Below are 14,185 nucleotides of genomic sequence, written 5' to 3'. Positions count from 1 at the left end.
CTAATGGTTTAATGATAGAGCTTGCTCATGAAACATGCTGTTTCAGATATTTTAAGCAATTTTCACTCAAATATTTATGTCAAATATATTTCTCATTTTATTGAGTTCAATAATACAGGAATACAGCGAAATGAAGTGTAGACTTACTTCAATTTACATTTAAGAGTGCAGTTAATTTTCCCAACTGCTCCACTTTATTCCCCTAAAGGAATCCCATCAGTCTTCTAGGTCAATTATTATAAACAATAGTATTATTTGGTTTCTTCTCCATATTCATGTAGGTTGAAGTGTTAGTCAAAAAATGTTTAGTATATTGATGATTGAAGGATGAGCCTAAGTACGACAATTGGTGCCCACCAAGAAAATTCTAAACCGAATACGACCTGTTCGGCAAATCCACATAATTTACATTACAGTTTATTATACTGTAAATCCCAGAGTATCACGTGCCCATTTCTACCACTGTAGCCATGAAATCATATTATCTTGCAGTAAGTCTTACAAAAACTGAAAATAAAGGATTAAACAAAATAATTACCTCCGCTGAATCACGTAAGGCTAGAGGTTATCTTTTGAGCCGAGATTGTTAGTTGGTAAGGTATGTTTATATTATTTAGTCAGCACGATTATGCATTAACTACCAAACAAATTTCAACAAAAAGTAAGGGTGGTACAGTAGATGGACCAAGAAAGAGCCTCGTAAATTTTGCTGAATCCAGATAAAAATGTGGATTCAGGATTTTATTCTTCCTTTTTGGGTCACAATGCTATGATTGGAACATTTCACCCCAGAGTCAGAGTGGTATTGTCCATTCATTAGTAGCATCTAGTGTCACTGTCATCTGTTACTGGAAAAACTCAAAACAAAGATGCCTTGTGACTTTATTGTTTCATTGCATTTTGTAGCATGTGCAAAGAATCTTTTTGCAGAGGGCACACTCTTCATTGCATACAGTATTCGTCCTAAGAGGGCAAACATGTTTTTCCCCCTGGTGGCATAAGAATTTGTGAAAAATCAAAGACAAAAGAAAAATGAAATCCTATCCCACAGTCTGAAGAAAAAAAAGTGAGCACAGATTTCCCTTAATCTCTAAATCACCAAATTACACTTGGCAATTAGCGAAGTGAAGCCGTGCATATGGCACATGCAGCAGACACATGGCTAAACACAAATACACCCCGCTAACACATTGACAGCTTTGGCAAACATTTGAGTATGTGCTGATTATAAGAAGCTGATGATAAATAATCTGTGCTAACACGGCATCTTTTTTGGACTTTTTGGCTTTGACATGATCGTGCTCCCATGTCGTGCAGCATCCAGACTCTGACCACCACCTGGCAGTGGCGAATTGTCGTCAGCTTTGCCAAACGATGGGTGAAGAAAGTTGATGTGGGGGCGGGATTATGTCAACTAGAAATTTTGAACAGGCTGCACACATATACATTTTGGTTTTGAACCTAAATTGGTATTTTATGGTGCAATTAAAAGCAGCATATGAAGTTAACTTATTTGATGTAACAAGTTCAGTCTGATTTTTACTCCATTTCTAATTTTATTGCAAAATCAAAATTCTTTGCCTTTTGACATAAAATAAAATAACTCCTGCTAGAATAAAAAAAAATGCTACTTTACTTTTAATGCTACTAAATGCTACAGCGCCACATAGGCCAGCGCACTTCCTAATCAAAAATGCCATTTTAAAAAACGACAATATGTGAATGTTTGTTTTTTTTATGATTAAAATATTGTAAATCGTTATATCTTAATGTATGTATTTCATGCTCCAATGCATGCATAAAAGATCCGCTCTTCAACAACAAGAGGTTTAAATTTAGCAAACAAAAAATACCCATTGTGATTTTTTTTTATTGGGTGCAAAAAGCTTCCGTACATAAATAAATTTGAACAGCAAAGCAACATTAAGTGGAAGACCTCATTTTATGCATTTGATTTCACCAAAATCAATTTAGCCAAAATTTTAATATGACATTATGTTTGTTGTGCATGTCACTCAAATTCCCCAGATTATTAGACCTACTCACTTTGCAGTATAGGACAGTTCACTCTGCTTTGTTGAAGGAGCCCCGGTGGGTCACCCCCGTCCAGCCGCTTGTCTAAGCGTTTGCAACATTGTTATCAGCGTTAAAACAGTATGTCTATGTTTTCCGAGAAAACATTTTAGTAACACCTAATGGACTTTCAACGAACTGTCAACGGTTTTCGCGGGGAAAAAAAATTGCTGTTGTTTCTGTACTTTTAATTTGAGATTGCCACGAGAGGAGCCCTTGGCGGCTTCAGTACACTTCTCGGCTTTAACTTCCATTCCCAGCATGCATTGCACCATGCAATGCCGATTTTTTTGCCACACAATAAGGACATTAATCATGATTTTTATGTTACCCGTAGTTCGTTGAATGTGTGTCTCATTTAACTGTCGGGTTACACAGCTGTTGCATTGTTTTTATGAAACCCTGACTGTGAGTTGCGTACAATACTGTAACGTCCCGGTCAGTTTTGTTGCATGCTAAGTGAAGCAAAGCAAAGCATTACCTCGCGTCTCGCCGTATATGTAAGATGCTTTTTGTTTTAATTAATGTTGTGATTTATTTTCTATACCTAAACCATATATTATTGTCTTGTAAAACCCATCGCTATACTTGAATCACTCATTAAGAAATCAATCAATCAGAGGTCGGACAAGATAGTTAGTACTAGTCTATGTGCGTATTAGTCCCATATGTGTGGATAAAGCTGGCAGAGATGTCTCATGATTTGAAGACTCTGAAATGAGGGGCAAAATAGACCCCAGGAAAAGAGTGAGTGATGGGGGTCGTCACAACAACTTTGAGCCGGCATGTCTCCCATTGTCAGAGAGATGGAGCGGGAGGACAGGACCTCGATTGGGTGGGGGGACAGCCAGCATTATTAGGAGTCCAAGTGAGGCTGTCGGCGGGGAGTCCAGTCGCCACATGCGACCATACTGCTTCGATCGCACATACGTGTCAATGATGATTTGTGGACTGAGTATTATAGTTACGTAGTGCTTGGCATAATAAGGGGATGTGAGCACATTTCTTACGTTCATCAATATGCATCTGCACACATGAGGCATAATAGCTGAGAACATTACAATGCAGGTGCACTACAATCATCCATCCATCCATTTTCCGTACCCCTTTATCCACACAAGGGTCCCGGGCGTGCTGGAGCCTATCCCAGCTATTTTCGGGCGAGAGGCGGGGTACACCCTGAACCGGTCGCCAGCCAATCGCAGGGCACATAGAAACAAACAACCATTCGCACACGCATTCACACCTACGGGCAATTTAGAGTCTTCAATCAACCCACCATGCATGTTTTTGGAATGTGGGAGGAAACCGGAGAACCCGGAGAAAACCCACGCAGGCACGGGGAGAACAAGCAAACCCCACACAGGCGGGGCCGGGATTTGAGCCCCGGTCCTCAGAACTGTGAGGCAGCTGTGCTCACCAGTCGCCCACCGTGCCGCAATGCACCACAATCATGGCAATTGATATGATACACCAGAGTATCTGCAGTAATTTATGATCCACAAGGACTGTCATTTAGCAATTCTTATACCTGTCCCTTAAAATGTTTTCATTCATTTCCAGTTTAACTTTTGTTTCGTTGTTTAACAATTGTTTATATACTGGGCCAGGGAGACCCACTCAAAATTGTGTCATATGTGGAAATAGTTTAGGTCTCACAACAATTGTTATAATACTGTATATGCAAACTCGTGTTAGCAAATTACTTTTTATTTCAAATGTTTTTGTATTTGTAATGCCAGCGTTTGACCTTTTACTACAAACGTAGGGAGAAGGACGATGGAGGAAGTGTGATATGCACAGTACATTCATGCAACTATTTCATATCAAGCAATTTCAGATAAAATGATTTTTGCATGCTATTTGTTTATAAAGCACAAACAAACATACACAGCAGGAGTTTGGCTATTCCCATATTTGCTTGTGTTACGCATACAGAACTCGTATGCATGTATTCATTCATTGAGTGTGTGTGTGTTTCCGTGCATGTGTGTGTGCACGCGTGCATACAGTGTGTGTGGTTTACAGTACTGACAATGACATTAAGTCTATTCCCTATCTTTCCTCCATCACCCTTATTCAAAGCCTCCTGGGATGATTATTAATATAATAATTAAACATTTATTGCCCACAGCACCTGAGCTCTTCCTCTCCTCCGGACCCCCGGGAGTCCCCCTCATGCACACATAGACAGCAAGCGAAAGAGGAGAAGAGAAGGGAGGGAGGTGCACAGGAGGAGCCAGAGGGAGGGGTTGCTGAGAGTCGAGCAGCAAATCCAAAGGGGTCATCATCACATTGGTGGATTCTTTTACACTAGTGAGAGGTTGTTGTTTTTTTTTGTGATAGGGGACAGCATGTGAAGTTATGTGATAACAGAACAAAAGAAGGAAGGAGGAAGGAAGAAGCCAATGCTGGGAAGGACCAGGACTCAATGTGTAGCAGCCTCCTCCCCTGAAGCTGACATCTACAGCTAATTAATCAACTCAAATTGTCCTTAATTTTCCACCAAACATAGGCTTTTATTTCTCAAAAGAATTGTGTGTGTGTGTGTGTGTGTGTGTGTGTGTGTCCGGGAACAGCGTGTGAAGTTATGTGATCACAAAACAAAAGAAGAAAGAAGGAAAGAACAATCCGATGCTGGGAAGGAACTGGACTCAATCAATGGGTGTCAGCCCCCCTTGAAGCTGACATCTGTATCCAATTAATCAACTAAAAATTTCCTTTCTTTTCTATTAACCGTAGGCTTTTATTTCTCAAAAGAGCTCATATTTTTCACTTGATTTGATGTTGGACAAACTCTTCTAAACACCTGGTAAGGACACACCGGAGTTGAGCAGCAGTCACTTTCGAAAAGACTGGTTTTAATAGAGAGTCTTAGCGGCCGGAGTGCGGCAAGATGCTGCGGTATCTGCTCAAGACCCTGCTGCAGATGAATCTGTTCACCGACACCATCCGAAACCCCAACAACGGCTCCGATCAGTTCTTCAACACCTCCCTGCCATCCTTCAACAGCTCTCTGCTTGACTGGGGAAATTTCACCGGCTTCAATGGTAAGAGAGTCAAATTTGCCTTTCATCCTCTTGAATCTCCCTCTTTGGTTTGTCTGTGCCCCCTTTAACTTTTTCTGTGACAGAACAATGCAAAAGGACACATGGCTTCTCTTGGAAATAGGACTCATAGGGTTGCGTCTTTTTGTGATGGTAATGCGGCGGGAGAGGAGTGAAAGGAGATGCCATGGGAGTAAATCGTCAAACAGTACAACGACGTAACACTTGAGCTCCCTTCGTTTTACTTAACCTTCCATGCATGTCAGTTAAATGAAGATGTCTGCTGTCAGACATGATGGACTGGATCTGTCACATCTGCTTATCTTTTGCCGCTGGACTTATCTTCCCCTCTGTGTCAAAAGTATAGCTCAGACTCTCAAACCTTAAACTGGTTTACTCCAGCTGCTAGTTTTTATGGCAATGAAAGGAAGTCTGTTTTTGCGGTGTGTTTGTATGCATTTATTAACGTAGTGTAGTGACACGATGCTGTGCTTTTCTCAAATACGCGTGTATAAACTCTATAACACGTATGTGAGACACAAACAACAAGAGTGTGCGGGACACCTTGATGACCACCTTGCATTTTCTCCATATCAATGCACATCAATGAATCCTGAGCACACACAGACCCGCTGATTTTGTTTTCTTTTAGTTGTTTCTTGGCTTATGCGCTCTGTACATGCAGTTTGGTTGATTTCTGTCACAGAGGAGAGAAAGCAGTACCTTTTGACAAGTGGATTTATAGAACAGAGGCACTCCATTTCCTATCTGTGCTTTAGGATGCATCAATAATGTTGAATCTCCAGCTTTGGTTGCTTCACACTTCTTTGAATTCCACAATTACTATTGGAGTGTAGCTTGAATTCAGTGTTCTCTGGCAGTCCAGTGAGAGATAAAACATGGAGTGAGGCATGGAGTGACAATGACTCCACTGAGAGGAATCTTTTCAGCTCTGACTGACACAGGCTGATAGACTCTTAGACAACCGCGCCGTGTGTGTGAGGCATCATATTCTCCTACTTCTGTCTTCCCCAGACCATCAGCAATAGTCTGTACACAAAACCTTTAGTTTGCGTTGGTGCGCCGGAACGCCCAGCTTGGCGCAGACGGAATGGGTCTGTTAAATTGGCAAACACGTGCAGTTCGCCTTGCACTTGCACAAAAATCAGAATGTGCCGGCATGTGCGCCCCGCCACAGATCCGCTGTCTTTGAAAATAGAGCCCCATATGTTGCTTTTGTTGTCGGAAGGATGTGGTTTGACCTCACAGAAATGAAAGAAAAACACTGATGTCTGCGATCGCTACCTGTTCCAGCTATCAGTGTTGAAAAAAAAAAAATTCCCTCCGAAATATTCTTATCTCTTCCAAGATGTGAAATGATTGCCAACATACCATATCTTAAATTGTCAAAATAGAGATCTCGCTCCTCAGCCATTATGTGGTGAGTCATCGGTGGACCGTTGCTTTGTCAAACTGAGCATGTCCAGTTGAGAAGCTCAATAGAAAGGCTGTGGGCGGAAACCTTATGTTGGTTAACTTGGATCTTCAAGTGAAAATCAATGTGGCCCATTAACCAATTTTCGATACAATGGAACATTTTTACTCAACCATATCACAAAAGTAGACTGTTGCAAGTTTATCTTTTCAATCGTTGTTTACTCTCCCTATCGCTCTATTGCTGTTTTTTTTTTTTTTCATAGATCCAGTAAAAAAAAAATGTTTTAACTTGTGTTTGTCTCATCTGTTGAACAGCAAAGATTCACTCTTGAGAACTCTGACCTGTCTCTACCTGAAAATCTCTTTAAAACCATAACCACCAAGAGCCATAATAATGAATGACTTATGGAGTGGGTCTGCAAAATCAGCACATCAGATATGTAACAATAGAGCCACCAGTTTGATGTTGTGTCTAATCTTAACATGACTTGAACGCTACAAAATTCCATTTTTTTTCTTCTTCTGCTCTTTACTGGCATTTAAAAAAGGAAAAAAATAACTTGCATTCAAGCCATGATATCAATACTGAAGTGGTTGGCTTGCCAGTAAATTATACTCCTCTCCAAAAATATTGGAACAATGAGGCAAATTACTTTATTTTTTATTTATTTATTTACTTATTTTTATTGTAGACTGAAACCATCTACAAATTGATCCGATACACTTACAAGACAGCATTATTTTTAACAAAACAACCATTTTTTAGCATTGTAACATAATTTAGATAATAATAATCATGGAAGTCCTTTGACTGCAATGACTGCATCAAACCTGTGACCCCTTGACATCACCAAACGTTTTTTTATTTTGTAATGCTTTCCTCTGTATTTGTTTGCTTGAAGACCTTTATCAAATAAAATGCATGTTCTTTGGGGTTTAAGTATAGAAATTCACTTGGTCAGTCTAAAATCGTCAACTTCTGTCCACGGTATGAGTATAATTGGCGAAACCGACTGAAGACACTAAATTGCCCGTTGGTGTGAACGTGAGGGCAAATGGTTGTTTCTTTCTATGTGCCCTGCGATTGGCTGGCGACCGGTTCAGGGCATACCCCGCCTCCCGCCCGAAGATAGCTGGGATAGGCTCCAGCAGCCCGCGACCCTACTGAGGATAAGCGCTAAAAGAAAATGGATGGATGGATGGATAGATGGTGAAACCGCCAATGTATTCATTTCGTCATTTGTTTGGATTCACTCGAGAAATTATTTTCTATGTGCAGTATACCTATTACTTGTTTTGTGTAATCGTTAACTTGTTTAAGTACAATCTATTTTGGTTTGTTTTTTGTGTGCCTTCATATGAGCAACTTTGCATTTGGAGAGGGGTTGGGGAGCTGGACGCTGCTGCCCAGCCTAATTGTATAAGTCTATCATGTATGGATGCTAATGCTGGCATTTTTCCCTTCGTCTGGGTTAAGTGGGCTCCCGTTTGCTCTTTTCAACATAAATATGCTCAGCAGCTCATTAACACCCAGTTTGCCTATCTGCGTGTGTGTGTGTGTGTGTGTGTGCATAGTTCCCTTCTAATTATTGTTTAATATTTCATTATTCAAATCCCTCAAATGTGGACAAAGCTAAGTGCATTACATTGGACTTTTCGCCCTTTTTTGGGGCTTTTTTTTTTTTTTTGTCTTTATCTGTTCATATCAGCATGTCATCCAATCAATTATATTATACTTTGTAACTGAAAAACTGACAGTGAGATAAAAATCAACGGTGGATTGACCGAGGAAAGATTACCAGCATGGTGCCCGTCGGGAGCTTTGAGAGGAGGGTTAGCTTTCTTTCCCAGGGAACCCCGTGGTGCTTGTTTCACTTATTGGCTGCACATCCTATTGATACTCATTGAGAAGCTGTTTGAATCCAGCTGGTACTGACCTGTTGCGAAAAATGAAGGAAGACTACAAAGGTGTGTCATTCTGGCTCGAGTTTCCACTGCTTTCAAGTACAACCTGGCTGCTTTCGTCCTCAAAAAATCAGCTGGAATGGTATATGCATTAATAAAAGATTTCTGGAGAGTATTTAGGAACCAAACCAAAATCTTGATTCATTGTGAACTTCATTTAGGAAATGCCATTTATGTGCTCAGTTTGACTCCTCAAGTGTGACCTACTGGCTGTGGTCACTTTGAGGAACACCCATTACATGCACATGTGACATGGGTGCACAGTAATTCAAAGTCAGGGACAAATTAAAATCACTCGGGCGCTCTACCACTTGGCACTGCACATTTCCTATTATAGCAAGACTCATATCTAGCTTTTTTGGAGCATTCAAAATGACCTTTTCGCAGCACACTGTTGTTGACGGTGGCAGTGCGGTAGTGACTGGGACTTTGTAGTGGAGTAAAAAGGGAATGTCTGATGATTGGGGAGGCTTCTGTAGCGGCTGGCCAGACAACTACGGTGGAGAACAGAAGAGGAAGGGGCTTGATGACCCTCGCTGATGGCACTCAGCCAAAACAAACCCGGTTGTCACATAATTCATCCTCCCATGATGCTCTGTTAAACTCTTTTTTGTTGCAATACATGTAGCGTGTGTGTGTCTGTGTGTGTGTGTGTGTGTGTGTATATGTATATTCATTTTCAATCCAATTATGTCCTTGATTTTATTGTCAAAATTGCTGGATTTGCATGTTTCCTTTTCAAATACATGAGCGATAAGCAAAGTGCGACAGCAAAATAGCCTCACCTCACCTCCGGTTTGCACAATCTCTCACTCACTGGTTGAGGAGTCTTGTATTGGCAAGCACCTGTTTCTGTCTCTCTTCATGTCGCCAATGTAATGATTTCATGTCATGTTTTTTGAATGGTCATAAATAAGTGGTCATTTTCTGCTCATGTGTTTTGCATTTTACCATGTAATGCACTCGTAACAATGTCTGCTAGTTGTTGTGAGGCCAGACTGTGATTTATGTCATCGTTAAAGTGGCACTTTACAGACAAAAATTCACTCATGTTAAACAGATACACACTTGTTCACATTTCATTCAAATAAAGAGACCAACGCTGACTTTCATCACCACTCCACTGCGATGCTGTGTTTCCGGTTACATTTATGCACCTCTGTGTCAGTTTCGTTGTTTTACTTATTTCCACGCTGCTATTTTTCACCTGTTGGTCATCCATCCATCCAACCATCAAACTGTCCTCACTGGGGTCGCAGGTGAGTTAGAGCCTATCCCAGCTGACTGGGTGAGAGGCGGGTCACACCCTGGACAGATCAGCAGTCAATCACAGGGAACTCTTTGTTCATGTAATAAGTTAGTGCTGGCTCGGCTGTGCGAGGTGTGTTCAACGACACCTCGTAAAAAAAAAGTGTTCTTCATTACTTCTTGTATTATAAAATGGATTACAAAAAGGAATTATCATTTGGAATAATCAAAGTACATACGGATATATCAGAAGACCTCTACTGTATTTTAACCTAATTCAGTGAAAAAACTTGCCGTGCCGTGCATACTGATCGTCCCCACCGGAAATCATTGTTGTGTATTTGTTGTATTAAACCTTCTAAAGTCCAGCACGGTCAAATCTGGGACACTATATGGTGTTAAATTTCCAATCGTGAGGAGGACCCACATGCAGAATCGAGAAGAGATCAACCGCAGGTTATGGTGTAGGGTTCTTTAATTGAATGTGGCAGAATAGATGTGGCTGGTGCAACACGCTCCTGGTCTCAGGTAAGGTCAGAGAGGTTTGGTTGGAGGGTACAGGCAGGCAGAAGATAGGATTTCGATGTAGGAACAGATTTGATGGGAAACAGGAGGCAGGCTGAAAACAGGGTACAAAGCAGGGCAGACAACTGATTGCAATTCTAAACTTAAACTTTATTAACGGCTTGGAAGAAAGTAACAGTGAATAAAGTAAGGGAAGAGTGGTGGAGTCCAAGAGTGGCTGAAAACAGGCTGCTGCTGATAAGCCGAATGAGGTGCAACCGCTGGCTGGCTCCAATACCCGTTAGCCAAAACTTACAATTGCGCACGACAAACATACACAGAGGGGAAAGTGGCGGAGCTCAGGATGAAGACACTGCAGACCTAACATTTTGGCCCGAGTGAGGATAAGATATCAAAATGGATATATGGGTGGATATCAAAAACATTTTATTCCACCCAAAAATGTTTTATTAATGGTTCCAGGCTCAAACTGTCATGATTATAAAACCTTCATTAACTTTACGGACAATGTTTAAAGTAGCATCTTAACATTCATTTCATCATGATACAGATGTATACAGCAATCCCTTGTTTATCGTCAGGGTTGCGCTCCAGAAAACCCCCGCAATCGACAAAAGCCGCGACGTAGCGACCAATTATTTATTTTATTATATATCAATTTAAAGGTTTCGTATATCCAATCCAATGTCCTTAAGTGATACCTTAGAGAGGTGCAGGTATTCTATTTGTCCACTTGAGGTCACAATCCATAGAGTCTACACATGCACATGCCTTTAAAACACGAATGCCTTTACAGGAACATCAACCCATGCGGACATGCTAACGGTGAGCGATTTCCTGGCTAAACCATTAGGCACTGCATACCACTGACGGTAGCACAAAGCATCACAGAAAGTAGGGGCGGCAGATGCTGCTGTTTCCCAAAATTCTTTGCGGTGCTCTTTTTTTTTACTACAGTACTGTAGTTGTAGAAAATCAAGCTAAACATTGCTCTTTACTTGCATTTGTTCCTGTCCATATTTTTATGAGTGTGTGCCTTAGCTATATGTCGGGCTGGGTTGGTATTTGTGAAGTTATTCCGTGAAACTGTGTGTTCTTGTGTGTTATAAATAGTGACATTCCGCTCATGTTGACTGAGTCACTAAGAAACTTGGTGACTAGCCAAAACTGTGAGTTGAAATTGCTCAGTGAATTTTCAGTTTCTGCAAAGCAAAAGGGCCCTTATTTGTCCTCATGTGAGTCTTTGCTGCCGCATTATAGTCAAATTGCCAATAATACGATAATACAGTACCAAAGATGTACAGGTCAGTAACTGTAATACACTGATCAATAAAAAAAAAAGTAAACGATGCACTGAATCCGCAATAAGTGAACCACGATATAGCGAGGGATGTCGAGACATTTACTAATGTATAGTGAAAATAAATGAACATAAAGCTACTCAATGATGAATGACTCAAAGTGCTTGTCAGTGAGTCGACTTCATGGTTTGTGCTTTTTCACACTCGCAAAAAAAAATAAGCTGCAAGTTATTAAAATGCCTGAATAAAAAGAGAGTTTCTGCATTGAAAGGAACAGTTGCAGAACAATACTGCCACCTTGTGGCGCGTTATAGGTATTGCTTGAATTAATAAGCCACATTGGCATGTATGTCTGTTGGCAAGCAGCATCAGCAGACATATGAAGCGTTGTTGTTGCTGCATCATTATTTAATGTGATTAATAAAACTGTTGGCTATATGTGAGCTGTGACTTTTTGTAATGTAAAAGGCACTGATAGGAACACAGTGATGTATTTATATTTCCAGTCACTAGTCGTTATTGATGGAGAACAAACTGCTGTTAAAGGAGATATTGAATCTTTAATTCTGATTTAGGAAGGTTGGTTGCTGCTTGGATATGATAATTGTCAGGTGGAGAAGTAAGTCTTCTTCCTGTCACTCTACTGTGACCCCCCCAACCCCAACAAATCCACACAGACACGGGGAGAACATGCAAACGCCACACAGGCGAGACCGGGATTTGAACCCCGGTCCTCAGAACAGTGAGGCAGATGTGCTAAAAAACCGGTCCACCACCGTGTCGCCCCTTTTTATTTTGTCCATTACTGCTATCTGCTTCACTTTAATTTCACCTTGACATTGCTTTGGCACAATGTGTGGATCCATCATATAAAATTAAAAAAAGGGCAATTCAGTGCATTTGAATTTCATTGCACAGTCTCCTCCTTTTCTCCTCAGTCCAGTCAGTGCTCCATCACATTATGCCTCCTTCTGGCCCTCCCATGTTTACCATTAAGTAAGCTTCTCAGCTTCATACAGTGGCATAATAGCATCAGGAGGTGCTCAGCAGCTCAACCACAACTCAGCAGTCTAGCTAGGCTCCCAATTACCATCAAAGGATCTTGATGTATTTTCAACCGCTATGAACTGGAGCCTGCTCATCACCGTTTCCATAGGGCCCGCTATATCCTTGAAAAGCTCATCATTGACCAATTCTATTTAAAGCCCCAATCTGAAACAATGGTGCGCATCTCGAATTGACAATGAAACATATGGCCCTCTTATTCTTATGTCACTGAACTGAATCATAAAACAATGTGTGTACTTTGGAAAAAAATAATGTAACAAGATGGGAAAATAATGTTGCTATTTTACAATCTTTTTTTTTTTTTTTTTTTTTTACAAGTGCTTTCTGGAGTGGGTGTGGCTGTTGTCTCAGACTCTTAAATTAGCAGTTATATGACTTTATTCTCATCACATTATATTATGGTAGATTTGCTAGTTGAATAGTGTTAATATTATCTGTTATCTACCCCAAAAAATATTCTTATGATATTATGAAATTTATCCTCATAATTCTCATATCGGAAATGTGTCTTACTGACTGAAATAATGTACATGCAGAATTATGTACATAAGCAAGCAGAAATGGAAATGAGGCAGCATTTGTGGTGAGGATGAGGACGTGAAGAGGATGGAGGGCAGATAGAGAAGGGCAAGGTTTTCTACTTTGTAAGCAGGAGAGAGTCACTCTGCATATGCTAATAGAAACATGGACAACTTCTATCACAGTAAGGATTTGTCGGATTGGATGCTTATTAGGATATAAGACAGTGCTCGAATTTACTCATATGGTGCCATATGGGGGCAGGAATTGGAGTCATGGAAAAAGAAGAGAAATGCGTCAAGCAGACAGGATTGTACAACAATGAATTTTAATTTTTAATACGTCATATCGAAAGGAATATCGAGACTATTGGTAAAACTGGATTATGAAAATGCAGGTTTATCCTGGGATGTTTAAAATACTGAAATTGATTAGGAGGAATGTCTTTTTCATCGCCACCTTTCAAGTCTGTTTTTATACTGTAATATAAATACGAAAAGTAGAATTGTGTGCAGTCTTTTGCTTAAGAAAGAAAACCACAATGATAACTGAAATAACTTGAAACTGGCAAAAGTAATAAAACATTTACCTTTACTGAAAGATTTGTTCATTAAAACCAGGCGTTGTTTTTTTGTCGTCCAACAGAAATACTTTATCAAGTCATGAAAGAGGTACACTTAAAAAAAAAAGGTACACTTCAAATTTGAGCTTTTGAGGAAATCACTGTAGATCCAGCTCTGTCGGATTTGAACTCAGGTTTTCCCTTCAGTCACATGTTTGAAAATGCTGCAAAGCAGCCCCACAACATAACATAACGGAGCCACCAGCAGGTTTCACAGTAGGTATAGTGTACTTTTGGTTGTACACGAGGCAAAAGTAGTGCTTCCCTTCCTTTAAAATAAGAAAAAATAAAAACACATCTGTCACTGAAATAACTTGTGTAGAATTTGATCAATAAAGGTGAAGACATGGTCCCTTTTGCAAATCAATTAATTTTACTAA

At 40.3% G+C, this 14,185-nt stretch overlaps 1 protein-coding gene across 3 annotated transcripts in view; it reads left to right on the top strand.

Annotated features, from left to right (window-relative positions):
• The first annotated feature begins 4,581 nt into the window (after positions 1–4,581).
• The window catches only part of robo3 (roundabout, axon guidance receptor, homolog 3 (Drosophila)), a 231,698-nt gene continuing 222,094 nt past the window's right edge, over positions 4,582–14,185 (top strand). The window contains exon 1 of one of the 3 annotated variants that reach the window (XM_061702475.1): positions 4,582–5,123. In XM_061702475.1, the coding sequence (XP_061558459.1) occupies positions 4,970–5,123 (154 nt within the window). In that variant the 5' untranslated portion in view covers positions 4,582–4,969. The remainder of the gene's footprint in view (positions 5,124–14,185) is intronic. The other 2 variants (XM_061702473.1, XM_061702472.1) reach the window with 2 other exon arrangements.

This window comes from Phycodurus eques, chromosome 17 (assembly GCF_024500275.1).
Source record: "Phycodurus eques isolate BA_2022a chromosome 17, UOR_Pequ_1.1, whole genome shotgun sequence".
NCBI classification, from domain to species: Eukaryota; Metazoa; Chordata; class Actinopteri; order Syngnathiformes; family Syngnathidae; genus Phycodurus; species Phycodurus eques.
Note: the sequence above shows the minus strand (reverse complement) of the source record. Positions and strands in the feature narration are given on the sequence as shown.